The sequence below is a fragment of the Athene noctua genome, chromosome 5 (genome assembly GCF_965140245.1).
Source record: "Athene noctua chromosome 5, bAthNoc1.hap1.1, whole genome shotgun sequence".
NCBI classification, from domain to species: domain Eukaryota; kingdom Metazoa; phylum Chordata; class Aves; order Strigiformes; family Strigidae; genus Athene; species Athene noctua.
Window position 1 is genome coordinate 16,637,158 of NC_134041.1, and position 24,118 is coordinate 16,661,275.

General features: G+C 42.4%; 1 protein-coding gene across 1 annotated transcript; it reads right to left on the bottom strand.

Annotated features, from left to right (window-relative positions):
• Positions 1–265: 265 nt before the first annotated feature.
• Positions 266–22,573, bottom strand: MCOLN2 (mucolipin TRP cation channel 2). The gene is made up of 14 exons (XM_074908180.1): positions 22,468–22,573; positions 18,876–19,035; positions 15,621–15,794; positions 12,315–12,459; positions 10,940–11,027; positions 10,697–10,793; positions 10,136–10,235; positions 9,429–9,544; positions 7,889–8,038; positions 6,442–6,543; positions 6,227–6,349; positions 3,475–3,681; positions 2,025–2,140; positions 266–702 (listed from the first exon to the last, which is right to left on the bottom strand). Exons 1-14 carry the CDS (start codon positions 22,515–22,517, stop codon positions 666–668), a joined length of 1,665 nt encoding a protein of 554 aa, XP_074764281.1. The 5' UTR covers positions 22,518–22,573; the 3' UTR covers positions 266–665.
• Positions 22,574–24,118: the final 1,545 nt, after the last annotated feature.

Here is a 24,118-nt window from a genome sequence, read left to right on the forward strand (position 1 = left end):
GGGTATAATAGAAAAGACTCACAGCAAAAAAAAATAATAACCAACTGCTTTTGTTTTTAGTAAAGCTGTTAAAGAAAGACTGTGATCTATAGATGGTTTGTGTTAAAATTATACACAAGATGAAGAACAGCAATTACTTCACACTTTTGTGCAGCTTTGTAGTTTTACATAAATTGATTTTAAGGAAGTGAATGGTGCCAAGTAGAAATTACAGGCTGAATGCATCACTAAGTGAATAAAGGTAGTCAAGAAGGGAGGAGTTTATTTAATACTTTTTAACATGGAACTATTTTTAAAAAATTATTTCATATATTTATTTGTTATCAACAGCTGATTCTGGGCCACTTCCCTTCCTCCTAGAGGTGATTAGCAAACAGAGCTCCCACAGACAATGCTCATGGATCAGCCCTTCTTTAATGTGACAGGGCAAGAGTACAGAGTTCTTCACAGCTCCCCTCCAAACACATCTTCTGGGCTCTCCTGGCCAGCCAGCTCATGTCACATTAGCAGTTTTTCTTCCCCCAACACCTTAATTGGGCAAGATTAGTTTGTTCGGAACGAGGCAGGTCCAGAGAGCACATTTGATGGCAATTTGGAGAATTATTCTTCTCCATATGACTATGCTTTCTTTGCATATATTAGTGGTGATTTTCTATATGTAATCATCAATTAATAAGTATCAAGTTGTCATCACTCTGTTGTCTGCAAAAGAAAAAATCCACAATTTTGCATTCAGCAAAAAATGCAATACAAAGCATTTACCCATACAAAACCAAGCTGAGAGTTTTGATCCTTCTGTTCTGTGCTCTCCCATTTCAACATACAGCTCCAACATCTGCAGTGGGACAATCAAGCAGAAACTGTTACAGTAGCAAAAGCTCTAGACTTTCACTCCAGCTACCAGGCTTGTGCCATCAATACTCTGCAGCATATTACAGTAAAGCATATTTATTATGCCTAAGCAGACAAAAATCTCTTATCCTACACAATGACTTGGATGTGAAACCTGAAGCTGTACCTGGCTGGAATTCTTACTAACTAGTTGGCTTTCAAGTGACCACAGCAACTGCTGGGATACCTGCCCATCATCATCTCAAATGCTCCTTTTTTGGCTACAAGGCTTCCCTCTGTCAGAGTACATCAAAAGTATAAAGTTGCATTTTACAAAAGCCTCAGTATATAAGTAGACAAGTAACCTACTGCTAAAATAGGATTTATTACACCAGTTGGGATTGAACAATTGTTCACATTCAGCTCTATTCCTTCTCCCATAGCCTGGCTTCCTTCCAATGGTGCCCACGACCATTCTGTGCACAAGCAGGAATTCTCCCGGACTGCCTCAGGACAGTGACAAGATCCCTCCACTCTCAGTCAGGAATTCAGAGGTGCATTAGGTTTCCTCAAAAACAGAATTCAAAGAATAGACTTCCAGAGAGCAAGCACGCGGTGAGATGTTCGTCTCTCACCAAAACCAGCTTAAAAGGGACCACTAAGATCTCCAAAGGCTTGAGTTTGATGGCAACCAGACATTTACAAGTGTGTTTCCAATATTCTGACAGATGGTATTGAACCAGTTTGCCTCACAGACACAGCATAGCTTTGGGATTAAGTGCTGGTCCCAGGCTGAATCACATCCTGTTGCTTTCTGCTACTACTCCCAGCCTAGTGGAAAAGCACTTTAGAAACAGAAGGCTTGCAAAACCTTAAGAAGCACAGACTTAGTTTGCTCTTGATTCCTTGGCAGTTCCACGTTATACTCTGCAGTCCTCCCATCAAATTCCACCTGTTTCCGCATAGCAGTTTCATTTGAGCAAAACACTTAAAAGCATTTAAGCTCAGAATGGCCATCCTTGCATCATCAGCAAACTAAAGATCTAACACCAAGTAAAGCACAAAAGAAACGGAGTCCAAATATTCCATGAGCTGAATTCGGGATGCTCCAGGATTTGAGAGACAGTACTTTGCAGTGAGAAGCTAGCTGGTGTACTTCCAAGAAAAACACTCATTAAAAACACTCTACTGACCTCCTACAGCAGCAGATGAATGGCATGGAAGTCTGTTCTTTTCTGTAAGCAACACTGCCTTGGTCTTTCAGAAATTCATGTAGATCTGTTACTGGAAAACCACTTTGTTGGTATTTCTGAAAGAAAAAGCATTTTATTTACAACACATGAGAAGTTACTGGGTATGAAGCGTTCTAAATTTCCTCTGGAGTGTGATAGCCAAAATCAGCCTCTTTGGTTCATTTGTTCAATATTGCTTGAGGAAAATTAAAAAAAATAATAATACAATCCTGTCCTAGAAACACCACATAGGTAGTTGGTGGAACAAAGCAATCCAAGTGATATAAAATTCATATTGTTCACAGATGATCTTACATTTTGTTTGCTGTCCATAAGACCAAGCAAGCGGTGATCTCAGTCATACTAGCATTAATTCTCCCTTGTTCACATCAGCTGCTGTGCTCTGAGTGCTCAGGGCTCATTTTCCCTATGAAACCCAATGTTGGATTTGAAGGGCCCTAATTGCTATGCTGAGGAAATGCTCTGCAAAACACCAGTTCAGCACACTGAAATGGCTCCCCATTGATCCACATGAAGTGCTCAGAGAGAAAAGTAACAGTAAAACCCTGTGTTGGAGGTCAGACCATCCAATAAACTCAGAAGCACAGACAGTTAAGTTATATTTTAAGATGCTTAGGAAGTGAAGCTCTTGCTTGGTCTGGAAGCTGTGGTTCATGTCAGACTAGACTTACTCTGCTGGCCTATTTATCTGACACTAAGACAAGAAAGACAAGCTAAAAGTCATGATCCACATTGCCTTCCCACTGGTTACTGCATCTACCAGGAACACGAAGGAGAGACAGCTCTAGAGGACAAGAACAAAATGTCATTACCAAAAACTTAATTTCACTTTCAGCCAGTTTATACTTGAAACGGATGGCACAATTTTAACTTGAACAAGAAGCAGTAAGCACACATTTCCAAACAGCCCATGAAGCAAGGCTGGACACCTAAATGAGTTTAGAGTTATCTGCTTGGGCCTTGCCACACTCCTGCCAAGGGGATGTTCTGAGATGCCGGCAAAACCTGACCTCAGTTTCTGGTGCCATGAGAAGAAACATTCACTCCAAACAAGACTTATCTAGTTCTCTGTAACTATTCTTAAAAACTGACTCTTTCCACTCATCTTTCTGCTTACATTTCCGTTAGCTGTTACCATTTTGGAAGCCAGGTGAAGCAACAAAGAATACAAAACAGGGACACACTCTAAGGATAATTTTCTAAACCAATTACTGCTTAGTCATTTGGATTACTATCCAGTCATCCTCCCAATTTCACCACAGACTAAGCAAAAAGACTTTAATAGTCTCATCAGTCATCATAACTAACACTAGATAGTATAGTGTTGAGTGATTAACATGAATGAATACAAAACTGATTAGAAGCGTAATGGGAAGAAAAAATGTTTTACCTTTATGGTATCATAGGAGTCAGTAATGAGTGCAATAAAAAGGCTGAGGATCATGTATATAAACAGACTAATGAAGGAGTACAGATATAACCGACTGAACATCCACACCAGCACGCTCTTCTGCTGGATTTGAGCAAATGTTGCAAACATATCATCACCGTTGACCAAAGAAAACAGACATTCAGCCACTGTGTTCAGATCTTCAAACTAGAAAATAATGAGTACAAATTATTAATAGAATGTGAAGATGAATCATCTGTTATAACAACAAAAGTAATTTTTTTAGAATTTTCCTCATAGCAGAAAAAATCCAACACAGTCAACCAAATGTTACCAAATTTTCTTTCCTGTACATTCAGACCAAAACATACATCTCAGTTACAGAACCATGTAGATATAAAATCTTGGCTAAGCATTATACATTGACATCAAATATAAGAAGATTTATAATAAAAAAATATACTTGTGGTGCTCAACAGGCAAAACAGGCAGTAACTGACCACCACAGGAAGTTTGAGTAACTGAATTCTAAGCTCTTTGAGACCTGCAAGAAAATACCAGTCTGTTTGCCAAAGCATGTAGATAAAGTGATTTCAGACAGAACCTATATAGTAAAACAGTGGCACTCTGCTGGGAACAGAAGCCGCATCCTCTGGTTAGAGCTCTGCAGAATTACCACAGTAGGGGTAATTAATCAAGATTGTATTAAGAAGTTAGAGATAACATATAGCCTTCACAGCTGGAATGGTCTAAACTAGATTGGTCTGGTAATAACATCATTTATCTGTCATTCATAAAAACCCTGAGCTGTAGGTAAAAGCTATAGCTGTACTGTGAAGCTAAGTACAGCCTGGACAAAAAGCACAGTTTCATTTCAAGAACATCCTCTTAAATTCCTAACTCCATTTCCTCAAGCTGAAACACACCTCGAGGCTAAATCCCATTCAGCAAGTAAGCACACTTTTCACTATCCCTCTGTCCCTCCAAATAACTGGATTTGTTAACTATACTTTATTGGACAATATGAATTAATGCACAGTGTTTTAATGTAGCTGTTATCAGTGAACTAACATGGCTACACACACTTGAACTGCAGTCCTATATTGAAAACAGGATGTCAAGAGACATATGTTTGTAAGGATAATATACTGTTGCACAGAATAGCAAGTCTGGTCTTACCTGTGGCTTTTTTTTTATTATTCTTATTTTTATTTATTTTTAAAGCCATTATGAGACCCAGTAGCACATTTTTTGAGAAGGGTGCATGGCATGGGTAATTCTTGAGTAACCCAAAAGTTTTGATGCATGGGTACAGAGAGAAACCTGCTAAAGATTGCTCACCTATAGACCCCTGGATTGACATTAACAAGAAATGCACAATTCCCACTCCCTCTCTCTGGCTGTAGAAGGAAAAAAAACCCAGCCCATATGTATTTCTATGGTTTTGAGCTAAGGCCTTCAGAATTTTTGAGACAAGGACCTCTATCCTGTGTACCTGCAGAGCAGGGAAAGCTCTTTCCATTCCTCACCAGGGCCAGCTTGCACAGGCGGAGAGCCGGCGCGGCCAGCCCTGGGCTCCGGGTGCTCTGCGCGGTGCCACGCTGCCTTCCAGCGGGGTCCTGGGGAACTGCCAGGAACGGGAAACCCCCACACCACTACGGCTGCTTTCCTTGACATTGATCTGTGGTATTTAGCAAGAGGTAACATTTTCCCAGGTAAGCATGTTATTGACTACACTCGCCTTTTGCTCAGTTAATTACCGTACTTGCTGCAGGGAAGCTACAACAGTATTTATGCTGTGCCATTATAAGCAATTGAGCCTCTAGTATGACTGAGGATCCCACAGCATACAGCACCCCATGGAGAAATGTACTGTCGTCAACTTCTCAAAGGAAAGAAATGACATTGTTAGAGAAATCCGAGCTCTGAGGATGCAAAAAGCTGAAGCAAGCATGCAGCATGTGTCTGTTACAGTAAATACAGCGTGTAACCAGAAATCAAGAATCAGAAGTCATACACTTGTTACTGATTAACTGACATCTAGAATTTATCACAACAGGAATCTGCCTTTTTTCAAACTGTCACATGAAGCATCTGCCAAGAAAAAAACAAACAAGCTTTGCGGTTTTTTTCGCTTGTGTTTTGGAATATACAAAGCCTTACGGGTTTACCACATTTCAGATAAAACGACACAACAGGCACACACTTTGATATCAGCCTTAAAAAAACCACCAAACAAAACAAAAAACCCTGACAACACACCCACACACAGGAAGCAAAGTAAACAAGACGAGCATTCATCCACCCCTTTATGAGTCAAAATCTAGGAGCTGAAGTTACATGGCACAGGAAAGATTTAGAAAAACAAAGTCAGAGTCAAGGCGATTCCCAGAAATGGCAACGGTGAACTAGTGCCTCTAACGCAACTGAACTGGGATTGCCAGAAGAGGGCGAAAGAGATAACAGACCAGTTTACCTCTAGTCCCCAGCCTGACACTGCCTGGATAAACCATCCACTCACCACAAACACAGCCTTGTGTTTGAGATTACACGGAATTCAAGCACACAGTGAAAGCAAGAATACAGTTATTTTGTTAACAGAGCAAGTGGCAGGAGGTACACATGGAATGAGAAACACTCCCATGTTCTTTGTGTTTAAACAAAACCATGAATTTAAGACCTATTTCTGTTGTGATAACTAGGAACTACACACACACACATTCACACATTGTTAGACCAGAAAAGTACATACCTTTTCATGATAAGGTCCCAGGACAATCCAGCCACAGAAAGTATAGCCAAGATAAATCATTCCAGCACAACAACAAAACCTTAGCACTTTGGGCAGTGACGCCTGCATAGTTAAAATGAGCACCTACGTGTCACAGTGGAAAAAGCCACAAGTTAGAGAGACCTAAAAGTGACAAATATATGCTTTAATTGTTGAATTGTTGATTCCTGCCTTACATTGTAAGTTTGAAAATATCCCAGGTATCTGATGACTCCAACCCAGACAAACAAAGTTGATGTTCCAAGTAAAATGCTGCAGACATCATAACTCGTGAGGTTCTGAGGGGATCCAAACAGAGCAGGTGGTCAGGTTAAAGCAGTAGGTATGTCAGCTTGACAGCTATTCAAGTTTCAGCAGTTCAAACAAAGCAAGGCAGTACAATACTGAAACAATGTTGCTACATCACAAAAATCAGACCGAAGTGAAATGCAGTTATTTAGTGAGAACACGCAAATGCAACAGTGCTGCAAATGAAAGCACATCTAGGCTGATATTCTTGTAGTTTTGCATGAAGAGCTAAAACCTTTACCTTGGTTACAACACAGTTTTAATATTAGATTTAATAGCTCCATATTGTTGTTTTAAAAAGGTTAATATATGCTATTGTTAGACAAACAAGTTCTCATTCACTATTTAGTAAAATATGAGCCATCATTTAAATGACAACTGATCCTCGGGACTACAGCCCTTTCCATGCTACATGCATTTATATCTCTGAACTGGTTGCCAGCTGTTTGGAGCTTGAACATTGTTTTTGCTACCAGTTAAGTTTATAACCATATCTATTTGCATTTTACTTTAGAAGGCTGGAACTGGCTGTAATAATCATGAGATATGTATCTAGCTCAAGATTTCCTACCCTCATCCCCCCACCTTGCCATACAGCTGGAGGTTCTCAAGTGCTTCTTCTGAAGACCACTCTGGGCACCTGCCCTTTGAGCCTTAGTACACATGAAGCAGGAACAGCATTCTACCTACTCTGTTTCCCAGAATACCAAGTTTTGTGAACACATGAATTGTTGACATACAGCTCTACTGAAGAAAAAAAAACAAAAACAACCCCACAAACAAAAAACCCACCCCGAAGAGGTGCCAGCTGGACAAAACACATTGATTTCAGCAAGTCCAGACTGGAAGGTGAAGGACTAGCAGGTGACACTGTCTGTGCCTGTAGTTTGGAGGGGCCAGGAAAAAAGTTGTAACAACCATGTTTCAACTCCCACAAGCCATTGAGACCCCTGTTTTCCAAGGGGATGCCTCTTGGTTTCCCTGTACAATATGTACTACTACTTCTTACAGAAATAACACAACTGAAGTTGTTTGTTGTTTGGGTTTTTTTTGTTGTTAGGAACAGTCTACCCACAGGTCCTATAGCAGGGATTAGGGAACTTAGCACTGTGGAAATAAGATGTTTAAACAGCTCACATGGTCTTACTGAAAGACTCTGGGGAAAGGAGAATTAAACCAGTTATCACTATTAGGAAATAAAGAAATAAGAGCTAGCAAAAGTAAACAAGATGACTAGTGACTCTGATAGCTCACTCTTATTTGTCCCCAAGTTAAAAAGATTTTACACATGGATGTAACAAGACTAGTATTTTATCTGAAGTATTAAACTCTCACCTTGGCTTTTATTTCCATTTTTAGGATTGACCCAATGATTGTCATCACATCACTGATAATTACCAGGACATACCATCCATTTATGAACTCCAGGCGATCAGCGTGACAGACGTGACGCTTATATTTCTCCAAGAAGTAGTTCACAAATCTCTATTGACAAGCATTTAGATGTTTAGTTACGGGTCACCTTAGAGGAAAAACATGTACTGATGCCCCTGTAGTATATCAATGCTCAAGTTTCACATACCCCCTTTTCCTACAGTGTTTGCTGGAATAATAGCTTAAAATTCATTCTCACTAGCAACAGAAATAGGAATAAAAAAATAAGATTGGTTTAGACCAATGAAAATCAACTTTCTACAGAACAGCTGACTTCATAACCAACCCCCACCAGCCTAACTATGGCTTGTTATCCCCTTTTTAGCCCTCTTCACAAAAGTTTCTATCCACCTCCAACAGAGCAAGGCCACCCAACTAAAGGAGTGAAAGAGAAAAACTAAAATGCAACTATAAGGCAAGATCTTTCGTTTCCAGTAGAGCTGAAAATATCACTTCCCACACACAACACTGCCTATCTGCTTTCACTTGCTCTTTTTGCTCATGAATAAATGCTGATGTCCCTATTCCTGACGGCAGTTTGACAATGCCTTGCTGAATTGTGTCCACCCTTGTCTTGTAAACAAGCTACAAAAAGGTTATCTTGAACAAGATAAACAAGTATCTGTGCTTTCATATCCTACCTATCCTGAACTCTTTTCCCAACTACCATAAGCCACATGCTTGCAAAGTTTGTATCAATTAATGGTTATAAACTGGCACATCTCAGGCCCAGCTTGTGTTTCTGCATCAGTATGTGAACCAGAAGAGCTGAGTCTGCTTACATGAAGCTTGCAAGCAGCTTGAGATGAAGTTAGACAGGGATAGCCTCAGTCTGCAAAGGAGGGTGAGCAGGGAAGAAGGTGGAGCAGACTGTGATCAGCAATTGTGGAAGGAGAAGGATAGATGAATTGAAAGAGAGCAGTTCCAGCCCCAGAAAGCTCAAAAAAATCCAGCCAGTTAGATTGTGCTTTACATTTTCTCCAGTTAGAGCTGGCTTTGAGAGATGTTCATTAAAGCATTAATTTATGACAAGACTCCTATGGGAATTCTACTCTGAAGCCAGGGAAGGAAGAATTCATGTTTTGAAGGTGTAGGATGTGTTGGCTGTTAGCAGCACCAAAGACACAGAAGCCTTCTTGCGTAAAATCACGGACAAAATTAAGTCCTGGACAAAAAAAAAAAAAAAGAAGAGTATCTTCCTTTTGCCCTCAAGAGGTAGAACAAAATACTTTGTATTACAGCACTACACAAACAGAAGTAAAACCCCATTCAGCTAGCAACTCTGCATCAGACCTCTAGACATCCTTTCTAAAGGGAGAGATATAGTAAGAGAGGAACATCATGCAACAGATACACTACCCAATATTTCAAAACGTATCACTTGACTAGGAGCAAACAAGACAGACAAAATAAACATTGAGATTATGAGCACCGTACTTACTTTTTGTAGTCTCAAGGCAAGAACAATGGATCGTGTGCAGAGAATGAGAGAAGCAAAGCAACTTAAAATGACAAATCCATCAAAGATTAGAATATACTGAGTGTTTTTCTGGAGAACTGTAAAGGGTCATAGAAAGAAAGCAGTTAGTCTTTTCACATCTCTCTGAGCACAAATTGCTACAAAGTGTCATATATTTTGCATTTAAATGCTCTCACTCCATAAAGAGATGGGTTATAAGAAATACTCTCTCTGCAACTATGGAGACTGGGCCACCAGAGTGAAAAGCATGTTAAAGTTCTTCAAAATAAAACCAAAAATGGTATATTAATACAAGCATCCCTTTTTTGCACTAAATTCATCTGTCCACCTATACTCCAATAGTGTTACAACTACATGGGGTAAAAAAAATGCAGACTTTGGTCCATACCAACGTTATTAGGCTAAAACCAAAAAAGAAATCCCACCTCCCTTCTCATTCAATGACCTGAAATCAGAAGCTTATTTGACTTTCTGTACTGTATTCTTTTCATCCACAGGTTTAGAAACTATCATGTGAATCCACATCAGGTGTCTTCCTTGGCTTACTCATACCAATTGATGAACAGTATGGGGAAGGTCTTGCTAGACAGACTGTCACAGAGCTGAGGAAATGATGGGAGGGAACGTGTAACACTGCTATCATACAAACATACATGCATCATACTTACCAGAGCCAAATATGTGCCAGTCTTTACATTCTTGAATATCAGTATCACTATCAAAATAGATTTTGATTTTTCCACTGTGGGCTCTATTATTGAAAGTTATCTGAAAACACAAGAGTATATCAGAAACAAGACTAACAAAATTTCATCCCGTAAAAAAAAGCTTGGTAAGTGCTTTGACGTAATATGCATTAATATTTGTTGGTCAGGTAAGCTTTAAGAAAGCTGTCACCATAAGTGCTGGTGTAGACATAATTTGAGAACATGTCACGTATAGCATAAAAAGCAGTATTCCAAGAAGCCAAACGCCAAGTTTAACCTTTAGAAGAACAAAAATCACTTATCTCCTTCTAAGGTTATGAATTTACCAGTTAGAATATAATACAAAATAATATTTGCCCATGGCAACACCACATCAGCAACCTTTGGGAAGTAGGGGTAAGGGCCAAGACATGTTCAACTGCTTTTCCCTTGCAGTCTAAATACAAGGATGATGTCTACCCCTTAACTTAAGCTCTTGTTATATATACAGTGTTGGAAGTCCCATACCCCATATTTACTTACAGTGTTTTGAAATACATAGCAGTCAGGCAACTCACGGGCATGGATTGTCTGTAAAGCAATGCCTTTCAGCTTGAAGGAGATTTCAACCTGTATAAGCCTGAATGTTTTAAAAAGTGCAAAAATACATATATGAATACACATAAAAATAGACACATACACAAAGCAAGGAAACTGCACAACTCTGAATCATCCATATTGACATGAAAGGATGAGTTAAATAAAAAATTCACACCACAGCTTTACCTGTAAAATTCAAGATTGAAAAAAGAAGAGTTCAGCTTCAGTTCAGCCTTCTTACCAGCTAGCTCCTGTGGCTTAAAAAAGATACATTCTGGAAGGAGAAAAGGAGAAGCTGTAATCTTAAATGCATCACATAAAAAGCAGCACAAAACTGAGATAATCAGGCTCAATGGCAAATCCTAATCAGGCAAAATGTTAACTTTGAGCAAATCTATCCATAAAGAGACCCAGCTGGTAGGATCAGAAGCAGGTTCATTGTGCTGGTTTTGGCTGGGATGGGTTAATTTTCTTCACAGTAGCTAGGTATGGGGCTATGGTTTGATTTTGTGCCGAAATCAGTGTTGATAATACAGAGATGTTTTTGTTATTGCTGAGCAGTGCTGACAGAGTCAGGGCCTTTTCTGCTTCTCACACCACCCCACTGGTGAGTCGTCTGGGGGTGCACAAGGAGTTGGGAGGGAACACAGCTGGGCCAGCTGACCCCAACTGACCAAAAGGATATCCCACACCATATGGCATCATGTTCACCATATAAAAATGGCAGAAAAAGGAGGGGGAAGACCTTCAGAGTGATGGCATTTGTCTTCCCAGGTAACTGCTATGTGTGATGGGGCCCTGCTTTCTTGGAGATGGCTGAACACCTGCCTGCCGATGGGAAGCAGGGAATGAATTCCTTGTTCTGTTTTGCTCACATGCGTGGCTTTTGCTTTACCTATTAAACTGTCTTTATCTCAACCTACGAGTTTTCTCACTTTCACCCTTCTGATTCTCTCCCCCATCCCACCAGCATGGAGTGAGCGAGCAGCTGCGGGGAGCTTAGATGCTGGCGGGGGTTAAACCACGACATTCACGTAGTAAATCTTGAGAGGCTAGCAGCAAGGACACAGCTCATAGGTGGTAAAGACATCCACCCACTGAAGGTACAGAGTGACCAGCATCCAGAATTCTGTATTTGAACTTTCTCGGGGCGGGGGTGGGGGTGACGGGACACACACACACGACGAGTTACACAACGCATGGGGGGATGGGGGACACACGGACAGGGACAGGACAGACGGGGACAACACGACAGACACGTGGGACAGGGATGGCAGGACACGACAATACAATGACATGACAATCGATGACACAACAAAAACAACAGCAAGCCACAAACCCACCCACAATCCACTAATGACAGCAGTTGAAAAGAGCTTCCTATAGTCTACACAGTTGCCATTTCTAGGCAGGTACTACAAACCAAGAAGGAAACAGGCAAAAGGCACATTAATGTTTCTATGATTGCCACACAAAAAGTTATTGGTTTTACACTTTACTGATTAAGCATTAGAATATAAGTACTCCACATCAAGACATTTTCAGTACAACAACACTATACCTGTTTCAGTAGAAACATCTATGTTCAGCGTATCATTGGAAGGAAGCATCGTGACTTTCTTGTACTGTTGTTTACAGATTTTTAAACCTGATCCTTCATGTTCATAACCAAGAGTCCCCAGGGATATGTTCTTTAATCGCATGTACTAGTTTAAAAATAAAAACAGAAGCAGAAGTTACACAGGTAGTAGTCTTTTTTGCATTAGATAGTAACTTGCAATCTCTAAGTTATGTGTATCAATATAGCTTTTTACATAAAAACCAAAACCCAAATATCTTTACTTTCACATAAAATTCAGAGTGGATATCTCATAGGAAGCCAAGACAGCTGCTGGCCACTCATAAGTAGTGATTGGCTTCCTGGTGATATGGTGACTAGAAGCCCCATACCATGAAGCCCCTGGGCTGCCTGCAAATGATTACCCATGTGCCAGACAGCAAGCCAGCAGCTTTTGATTAGATGCTTGGCACTGACTTCAATGCAGTATTGCTACTACCACACATGGTCCAGGAATATCTTATGTATTTATCTCATGAAGGTGTTAGTTTTCACAACACTTGAAACCTAATTGCTTTACATACAATCCAAGTCATGGTTCTTATCAAATCCACCCCAAGAGTAAAACCAGAGCTGCTCCCTGTGTGATTGTAGAAGAGAGAAGCCACACATCCTCTTTAAAACCAGCAATCAAGGAACGTACACAGAGTTCAGGCAGCCTCCAGAAGTGATGTAACTTGCCTGCTTTAACACAAGCACAGAAGCAAATGAAAACATGCCCCTGAGGAAGGCACTTTCTTTTTCCGCTTACTCCAAATACAGTACAAGTCACCTTCATACGTAAGATATGCTTGACAGCAAGGACTAGAAGTGGAAGCAGCAATGCCAAGCCAAGCATTGTCCATGCATGGATCAGCCCTGAGCACCACCAAAGAACTCTATTCAAGGCCAGTCCTCTCCTGACTTGCCTTCCGCACGTCCTTGGTGTCTCCTGGAAGATATATCCTCTGATCCTTGGAGTCACACCTTCCAGTCCTGCACAAGTGAGGCAATCTCCTAGGGCACAGCTCTCCCCGTTCTTGACTCCTGGACAGCTGAGGAGCTCAATGACTAACCCTGAACAACAGCTCAGCTTAGCACCACCTAGCATTGTCCAAGAGAAGCCAGATAAACCCCTGGCTCTTTGAGGAAGAAGGCATAACATCTAGTAATTCATTACTTTTTATTATCACCTCACCTACTGATAGAGCTCAGGGCAGCGTACAGCACTGGTCCTTTCTGAAGGAAACATTTATCTCCCAGGAAGCCTGAAGTAAATAAATGTGGGAAGTCAGATAAGGCTTCCCATTCCTTAAGAAAACCTGTTCAGCTGGCTTCGCTACAGATTAGACACTTTTCCCCTTAAACACAGATTATGTTATTATGCATCATTTAGTGTCATCCTATTTCCTCCTTCCTATGGGCATTAGGCCACTAGCCCAATGCGTGGGGTACAAAGTCCCAGTGGTCATAAGCAACCACAAGCTCCATGTCCAAAAAACTGCAACAGGAACATTTCCATCCAAAGCTCTGCCTTACAGTGCTGCTTCGACTCCTCACAGCTGAAACTGCAACAGGATGAGACAACCTGGGAAAAAAGCACGGTCTCCATACCCTGTCAGAATGTTATCTTAAAGTAAACTAAGGAAGCCAAGTCTGACTAAGACAGGTCAAGTGAGTGGAAATAGTAGTTAGTCACAACTCCACATCCCTCTGAAGACATCTCCAGACCACTGCATCTAACAGCTGGTGCTGTCCACGTGTGCTTTCAGGCTCTGCCCTCCTGACAGCATAACATGCGGCTCTGGGTTACTCACATGCCACTTTCAAACAACACTAGGAAACAGTAAGAGCAAAATTCCCGCTTATACATTTCTAAGCAGCCTCAGACAGAGCAGCCAGCAAAACATCCTGGTCCTCCAGACTCTGCCACAGGCAGGGTATAAGCATAACAACTCCACACGGCTTCTTTGTAATAGAAGCTTCGAAACTGGACCCAGGAGAAGAATAAGGAAAAGCTGCATACTCTTCCAAGTGGAAAGTATGTTCAGTTTGGGAGTTTGAGAGTGTGAAAATATCACAGTGGCACATTATACAAAGTCTAAAACTCCATTTTTACAACTCCAGTTTTGTTGGGCATTATCACCATCTTCTGTAATATCACATCCTTCTGCTTGCCCCACCCCTGCAAACCCCGTACCAACCACACATTTCAAAATAAAACTCAGAACAAAAAAACAGAACCTATGGCTTCTAGCTGCCCATCTCAAGACAAAAAAGCATTGTTTTTTGCTCAGGAGCCAGCTGGCTTTTCTCTTCCTAGAAGGCATTCTTTAAAAAACAAAAAAACACCCCCAAAAAGCAACACCAGTCATAACGTTCACCTGCAGGCACATGTTTTTAAGTCTCATGTGATAAAAATAGCCTCAGGAACACCACAGAATTCTAAAGAACCCACATTACACAAGTTTAAATCTCCTTAAAGGATATGTCTACATTTATACAACATAGACATCTTATGAAGTGACCTTTTTCTGATGCCTGTATCACACATTGGCTGATTCTTGAGGATATAAAGCTATTATTTCTCTACTGTCTTCTATCTGGGCTTCACTTCAGCCTCAGTGCCTACAAAAGAAGGAAAGGGAGACAAAGCAAGCAAGGAAGCAAAAAAAGCACAGTTTATAGTAGAAGTAGTGGCGATATTGAGAGTTCAAAGGAAGACTGAGAAAACTACTTCAACACTCATTTAACACACCAGGAGTGGGAGTCTTGGCCTTGTCTAGCACAGCAGAGATCATTTTCCTCCCACGATTGTAAAGGGACTGTTCTTTAAAATACCATTCCTAACAAAACAAGTGCCCCTAAATTCCTGGAAGTACCATCTTCCCCATTTTGAGGCCTCTGACACTCATTACAAAGCTGCAATTCACCATAGCTGTAAGCAAAAAATTTTTTTAATACCATGCATAGGTATATTCAGACCCATAGCTCTTCAAAGTAAGACCTAAACAAAGGTTCCAGTTCATGCAAGGTGACTGATCTTAAAACTTTCTGGATTTCAGTACTATGGACTGAGTAAATTTTTGGTTTAGCTACATCTCCAAGAGACAAAAATACAGACATCTACACACAAAATTCAGGATACCCCACCTACACTGATGTATCAAAACTGAAATCCAAAATGGTGACAGAAAACCAGAACCTTAGAATCTTTATAGCTATAGCTTTGGCTTTGACACTGTTCATTATAAACACACACACACTTACCTGATTAATAATATAAAAAATGCTATCATAAGCATCCTGTTGTGTATATATACTGCAGCTGTAGTCATCTTCATCAACTCCAGAATAGCCTTTCAGGAAGAGGTGTTTAAAAGCAACAGTGTTCTCCTCTTTGAATGAGACCACCAACTGGTTACTCAAACCAAAAAAAATAAGCTGACAAGAGACAAAAAAAAACAAATTTGGATTTTTTAACACTGGTCAAGCAGCAACCTTTTGAAAACAGCTTTGAATTATAATAAATATAAAACAGAAATGTGCCTGTTGCTGCTACAATAGGAGCAAAGAATCTGTTAACTAATGCCATAAGACCGCTGAAGTCAAGGCTACCACACGCAGGGTAAGAGAAACAGAAACCAAAGTCCCCCAGTGATTCTAGAACTTGCAGTGCAACAACTAACAGGCAGATAGATCACCGCCACCTTTCACACATCCTGGACCAACAACTCTAACTGGAATTTGCCAGAACTTTTGTTGAAGATGCAAAGGGCAGATGAGCTAACCGACAAGCGCAGCCTGCTAACCCAGAAATACCCTGCTTTGCTATGGGACAAATCCCTGCACCTTCTTCCTACTCTGGCATAGCACAAGATTAGAGCAAGCCTATGTGGGACCCCACAGCAACAAAAAGCACCACCTGCCTGACCCAGGTGCTGGTTAAGGAGGCTATAATACAAAGCAGCAGCAGACAGCAGAGTTACTACTCAGGGTTTGTGTTGCCCTACCATATGGATGCTCCCATTCCCATCACCACCAAGAAAAACAAAAATGGAGCCTAGAAGCTGAAAAATCAAGCAACAGGAGTTTCTTCACAAGTATAGTGGCAGGAGGATATCCCAAGCCCCAAACAGCTAACTCTTCATGCTAGCTTTAAACTGCTTACTATCATAATAGCAAATGTGAAACTGTCTCATTACTGCATGGAGTTTCCAAGCCCCACAAGGAACTAGTAGAATGTGGAAGTATTAAGAGTGAGAAACTGCAAGCAGAAGAACTGTGAATTTAGAAATCCCTCAGAGCAAACAGGCAGGCTCCACTAACTTCCAAATTCCTTCATTCAAAACAATGGAAATTGGAAAGCACACCTATTTTTTTTCCCCCTTCACTGGTATACATCATCTTTTGTACTACACAGTAATTGCTTAGATCTGGGCCAGGCTAAAAGAATACATGCACCAGGACTATTTAGAGCAAAGCTGTCTGGTTGTACAGCCAGGTCAGAGAGATGGGGATGTCAGCTCTGCTGGGTATACAGTCTTCAGATTAAGCACTGCATCTTCATACTTTTAGCCAAGTTTTAAATCAACTATTTGTATCTTCAGTTGACTGGAAAAAAAACCCACAACACTGAGTGCTACAAGTAAATCTGCAGCACTCATAGTTAATACCTTTAAAAAACCAGGGATCTTCCAGCTGCAATACAGAGAAATAAAACACTCAGCAGGGTTTCCTCAGGGGACTCCCTAGGGGATTTCAGCACAGCATTGGAATAAAACTTACTCCACGTACTGGACAGAAGCCTCTTCTGCTTTTCAGTCAGGCATAGATACACACAGACACCCCAGCTGCTGCTGTGGTATCCTGCCTAACAGGCTGGCATCAGGCAGAAGCCGCTAAAAGGAGGCTTAACTTATTCCTAGGTTGCCCTTCAAGGGTCTTGCCCTCACTCTGAAATACAGAGAGGTCATATATTTACTACTAGCTCACATTTACTACTAGCTCACCTTCCTGCAGAGCAGCAACATATTTTCAGAAAGTATTTTCCTTTTCTTGCCAACTACCTGGCATCTGAGCAAGACCCAGGACTTACAAGACAAATCTTAAGCAGCAACCCAGAAAATCTTGTGGCCTTTGAAAGCCAAGCAACAAAGCATCCCTTCCACTCACAAAGGATAGTGGGTGACTAGGACAGCAGACAAGTGACTCTCCAAGAATTTAAGTCAGTAGGTTAGGATAGATTGGAAGTACTGAACCTTTTCATAGCCATGTGAAGTTTTGTTTTGTCTCACTACTCACACAAGGTCATTGCCCTGTCTTCAAAGAGAGTTCAATAACCCACATCTGAGGTGCAGCTGCCAGTAAAGTAAGATGAGGCAACCAGTCCTCTTAGCTTGGGCTGTGCTTGCACTGCCCACCCTCTCTGCCCCCCTCACACCTTAATGCACTCCCTGTTCTCAGCAGCTCCGGCACTATGGGCAGCAACTGTGCCAGCACCAGTGTAAATAGCCTATTTCAGCTAGCCTTGCCGAGACGGGCTGATCGCTGCGTCTCGCTCCCACCTGCAGACAGAGCCCTGTCAGGACTCCGGCACAGCCACAGCAGAGGCTGGACCCTCTGCCAAGTGGGGCCAGAGAGCCTGCCACATCTTTCCAGTGGGGACATGAAGAGTGAGAGCAGTCAATAAAACACAGGGACACATAAGCTGGGGTTACACTTCATTCTAGCAGGCAAGTCAAACACGAACCTGGAATCCTTCAACTCGGCATGTTTTTAAGGAATTGTGTATTTAGCTATACTTGCAAAGTGTCAGATGTCAGAGTCCTGCATTTCAAAGGTCCAGAAAAATAATTTCTACTTACACATGTGTCCTGTTTTGCTTACCTGGACCTCCAGTCACCATTTCTTAGTGGACTGTAAACTAACCAACTACATTGTGATATCAATGCTGTTTAAAAACCACCCTCTTCTTGGCCTCTACCTTTCTAGGTACCTGACTTTTTGAAATGCATCATTTGATGACAGAAGCAAGGGACACATCCCATTCCTGTAGCCCAGTTATCCCCATCACCACCAGAGACTGTAGCATTTTCACATTGAACATGTACATTTCAAATGATCAATTAGATTTCGAGAAATACCACTTTTGAAACAGTGCAGTGAAACTATAATCTATGAATGTAACAGGAAGCAGAACACAAAGCAGTACTGTGACAGCAAGCCTGAAGACAGTGTTGGATTTAGGGGGAAGAGTAATTTGCTTTAAGGTGTTATCTTAAAAGCAGCAAATTACCTAGTGAAATACTGCCCCAAAATCTCCAGGAGGCTCTTGTACTTTAGTTTATGCTATTCTTCCCCCTTGACACACCTTTCATAGTATTTTTTCTTTCTAGACTGAAGCAGGAAGTTCAAGTCAGTAACAAATATCCAGGTATGGCAAAGGCCCAGAACCACAGACCTGCTGCTTCTCCTGCACATCACTGCTATGCTTTCTAAGCGTAAAAACAGAGGAAGGATTACCTGTGTAGTAACCATAAGTATCTTCAAAATCTGCAAAGCCAGTTTCCATGGTATCTGACGTCTTGCTCTGTATTTTTCACATGGGTTCATGAAGTAAAACTTCAAATCCTCTTTCAGAGCCGTCTCTTTTAGATCTAAATCTGACTGAGCCATCATATTTCTGCCATAAATAACACACTGATCAGAAACCAACAGAACACTTTGGCAGACAACTTCCTCATATTGCAGTTTCACCTCAGATCACCACATGACATAAAAGATCTGTAAGAGTTTTCTGTTTGTTTGTTTTACAGCAAAATGCAAGAAATATTTCCCTAAGATCACATAATTAAAAATCATTCAATCACATTAGATCATCAAAACACAACATTTACACAACTATTTCTCAGGAAATAGGCATTAAATAAGAGGATCTGTAACAGTAATAGCAAGTCTATGTTTATCTCTTAAAACTAAATATTTGAAATAGAGGCCACTGTTAACAGTTTCTCTGAATAACCCAAATTCTACCACCAGAAAAAGGTGTCTTAAAGACTAAACAACCAGAGCAGTCTTCACAGCATGCTTCTGTTATGAACATGCAGCTTTAAGGGCTAAACTCACAGGCATTTATTTAAATATCTGGCCATGTAAAAATCAGAGGAACAAGCACAGAGGACTGCTGTTGTAAGTGTCTTAAATCACTCTTAAGTTTCTCCTCAACTGAACAGGACATTGCTAACTTTCCCCTTCTCCTAATCTTTTTAACCCTATTTTCCAGTACTGTAGTTGTCAGAAATTTCCCACTTTACAAAGGTCAGAACGAAATTGACTTTTTTTTTCCCTCCCTCCATATTAAGGTCGAGCAATCAATCATATCTGAAACTGGCTACCTAAGCTGATTATCAGTCCCATTCACCATCCAGAAAATTACTGCCCATGTTCCAAATTTTATAAAGGGTAACATTTTCTCTCAAGTTCAAAACTGAAAGCATCGATTCCAAGTTTTCAGATGCATTCTTACTTCTGCCCTCATCTGTCTGAAGCGTACAGGTATTTAAGCCCAAACTGCAGACCACAAAGCACATTTGATTTGCTAGAACCAGCTATCTCACAAAGAAGAGAAATGAGAGTTAAAAACCATGGCAAAGTCAACACTGCAATGTTTCCTCATATCAGTAAGTGAAAAAACAAAAAAATCTATTTTCACATTAGAAGCTCAAAGGTTATCTTTATTACACAGCCTTAAATCAATCATTCATGAAGATGATGGAAGCTAGGCTGATGTTGGTTTTGAGAGAGAAAAAACACAGGGAAGTTTTTAAGAAAAAAAAAAGTGTAGAGTACATTCCTATTTAAATTTATAATAAAAACATAGTTTTTAGACTAGTTTTAATAATGTTTAAGATATAAAAACACTTAAAAAATGTAAACACATCTGACAGAAAAACATGATGATTATAGCTGTGAGTATTGTCTAAGGAAACAGGTACAAACACACTTCAAACCTGCACTGACACCTGAAGCCATCGCTGCTCCTGTACCAGCTTCTCTTGAGCCGGCAGAAGCATTTGTGTGGGTACACGATGAACAAGACTCAACCCAGAGTACAAAGTCATAGGAGTAGGTGGGAAAGAAAGAGGAAAAGGAGCAGGTTTAAGATGGATCTGGTCAAGATTTAAAGCATAAAAGTATGACATAAGAACCACTCCAAGATCTCAGAAAAATCCTCCCCCTAAGCTTCCAATAAAAGCATATCAGAAGTGACAGATCTTAAAAATTAAACAGCAAACTTTATAACAAACACTATTTCCTTTGATATCCAAATACACACCATGGAAGACATCGTGGTTTTTCTTCAAAAGCTGTCTTTAAAGCCCTTACAGCTATTCTAAAAATTTAATATTGACTAACAACAATCACTTTGAGACAACCCTCACTTAATTCCACTGACTGGGGATTAGTTTCACTGACACCTTTAGCTTCCTTAGCTGCAGAAATCGTGAGCAGGAAATTCAGCCAGGAAAAGCAACATGCTTTTTCAGCTTAAGGGGAGGAGATGATACTCAAGCCTGTAACACTGTTGGGCTTTGTCTTCCAATAGAGAACAGGCATTGTATGGTGAAGTATTTAACAAATAATTCATTTGGCAATAGGTGAAATACAGCAGTTGTTTTCTAATCTATTCATTTCTAGGATAGATTCACAATAACATCCAAATAAACTGCATTAAATCTGCAGAACTAGAAGCTTCAACCAAAGCATTAAAAAAGTTAAAAAGCTCTAAGTGATTAACAGTGACTTATTGCATATAAAACCAACCATCTAGTGCTGCCAAATTGTTTATTAGCCTAATAATCTAAAAATAATCCAAGCAAAGCACCTAGCTCAAGACAGAGTAATAAAGCAATTCCATTCAGACACAGTAGTGTAATTAAACATCCCTCAATATTGGTTTCCATAGTATGATTTGTAAAGACACGACCAAGTTTTGTGAATGAAGACTAACTCTACTATGCATGTTTAAACGTACATCTAAGTGTCACTAAATGCTGTGTTTCAGACATAATAATTGTTACTAATTCAATTCTAAGAGCTACGCTACTCTATCCACCATTGGAATGCTGTATCTGGTAGGACAGTCTGTGGTTCGGTTAATGGTTTGTAGTGAGGCACTTTAAAGCTCAGTATTCTATTCAAGAATGAGGTTTCAACGGTAATGACTACAATTTACAGTTACCTACTTAGGAAACACGCTTTTAACACGTAGCTCTTCACCCGGCAGAAAAAAAACACTAAATCAAGTGGCTAAAAAGCGATAAACACAGATTCACTTTTTTTTTTTTTTTTAATGAGTAATTCACTACAGGAGCAGCGGTGTCAATCAGAGCTCCACATCAGGAACGTTTATCTACTTGAGCTCTACACCTTCAAGAGGTATTAACGAGACTGACCTGGTGTTGGGGCGCACAAAAGAGAAAAAAAATCACTGAGCTGAGTTCTACGTATCAGGCTGGGCAACCCCAGCTCCACCTTCATGATCTTAGGTACCAAGTTCGCAACTGGCCCCGAGGAGCCACCGCCTGGCACTTCTCGGGAAAGCGAGCCCTAAGAAACTGAGCAGAAAAAGCACCCTCCTGTCACAGCGCTGCCGACCTTACCCACCGCTAAGCCGCCGCCGCGGGAGGAGCGGCACCAGCCCCGCTGCCCAGCGCGGCCGGAGGGGGAGCACCGGCACACCGGGGGGGGGCACCGGCACCGCGCGACACGCGGGGAAGCGCCGGAGCTGCGGGACAAAGCCCACCCGGGCGGTGAGGCGGGGGGCACCCACCTGGCGCGGCACAGCCCCGGGCGGGAGCCCGAGTGACGTCCCGCCGGCCGCGGCCCCGAGCGCCGCCGCGCTCCGCTCCCGGGCAGCCCCGCCGCCGGCCGCCCCCGTTATCGCGGTGCCGCAGGGCCGCCGTGCCCCGAGCGGCGCCCCGGGGCGCTCCGCCCCGCCTCGCCTCCCCCCGCAGCCGCTGGCGAAGGAGCGCCCCGACCTCCTCCCCGCTGCGCCGGGCCGGGCGGCGCGACCCGGGCGAGCAGCGACCCGGCCCCGTCCCGCCCCGCTCACCCGCTGGCGGCGGCCCGTCCGCCGGGCAGGTACTTGAGGGAGATCTCCATGGCGCCGCGGGGCCCGGCCCTGCCCGCGCCGGGCTCCGGCAGCCCTCGGCGGGTGGGACGGGGGGGAGCCGGCGCCGCGCCCTGGGCCGGGCCGCGCCGCAGAGCCCCGTCCCACCGGCGAGCCGGGGCCGCGCCCCGCCGCTCCCGCGCCGCCTTTATGGGGTCCCGGAGGGAGGAGGGCGCCGCCGCCCACGTGCCCGGAGCCGCCCGGCCGGGAGCCGCCTCCGCCGGCGCTGCGGGCCGTGGGGAGCGAGGGCGGGGCCGGTGGGTGCCGCCGCGGGCGGGAGCGGCACACGGGGAAGGGCGGCGGGGCCGTACAGAGCGGGCGGGTTTGCAGCCGAAAGGTACCGAGTTCCGCAGAGGATGTGGTTTCGTGTGCTTGCGCTGGAGCAGCGCGCTCGGGACGGAATGCAGGCTTGTAAGAGGCTTTCACGGCAGGAGCCGTGAGCTCTCGCCCTGCCCGCAGAGCAGCGGCGGGCAGCGCTGGGCTCTACGCGACGCTCTCAGGCGATGCTGTGGTTAGTCACGCTGTTGGAGGGAGAAGAGGGAACAAGAGCTCAGACAAGCAGCTGTGTGCAGCTACTCAAAACTAGCTGCAAGAGCTTTATGTCAGCTCATGCATGAAAGTTTTCTTAAGCATCTTAAGCTACTGCCTGGGGCAGGAAGATGCTCCCAACAGATGCAATCACAGGTCTGGTCTTTTACAGCAGCATCTGGTTTTACCCCCAACCTGCCACAGATAAATTATACCTTTATACAATTTTTTCCTTGGAAGGTATGAGCATATCTAGATTTGATTCTTCCTCCTTTGCATGCACACTCTTTACTTTCCCTTGAGAATATGCTTTGATTCAACATGGAAACTGGTACTTAGAAACAAGGATGGCCCCCACCTCTCTCTTCCCCTCAGTGTAACTTCATTCTGTTAAGAGGTCTGAGCTCTGCTGAAAACAAGTTCTCACTGTCTGAGCATATGCAAAACATTGGCACTGAAATGAGCCTCGGTAAGAAAACAGCTGTTACCCAAGTTTAACACCCTGCAACTTATTTCCATGAGGAAATACTATCAGTATTTTTCAGTCAACTCTTCCTAGAGCCCAGTGAGAATCAGGACAAAGGAACTCTCTTACCCCTCCACACTTGCCTGGACAGCACTGAGAGCCCTGGTTTCCTTAGGATGGCATTTTTAAGCATAATGAATTTATTTGATGCTTTATCTGCTTCTTTGCTCTCCCCACCTGCATTTTACAGTTCTATCTGTGCCTGCTTGATTGTATCAGCATAAAGATACTGATGTCTCCAGGATGCAGCTTTACACGCATTACTAGCATTGTTAATGTTGAGATCACTGATACTGTTGAAGACACAAAGGTTTTTTTAGGATAAGATCATTGTCACACTTTTTGGCTTTGCAAGGCTGTAACCACCACATCTTATATTGACACGAAATAAGATTAAAAAGCCCCACCACACATGACACAGCAGCAGCCACAGATCTCCTGGAGATCTGCACTTCATCTTGAATGCAGCCAGTAGGCTAGAAAGCACAGCATGGACGGGCTTCTTCTCAGGTAAGTGGAATACTCAGGTAGATCCTGAAC

Coding starts and splice junctions, on each gene's coding strand:
- MCOLN2 (XM_074908180.1), bottom strand. CDS start 22,517: ATGGAGATCTCCCTCAAGTACCTGCCCGGCGGACGGGCCGCCGCCAGC. Junction 15,795..18,875: donor TACTTATGGTTACTACACAG/GTAATCCTTCCT, acceptor GTCTCTTGTCAG/CTTATTTTTTTTGGTTTGAG. Junction 2,141..3,474: donor ACTCCTATGATACCATAAAG/GTAAAACATTTT, acceptor TTTTTCTTTCAG/AAATACCAACAAAGTGGTTT.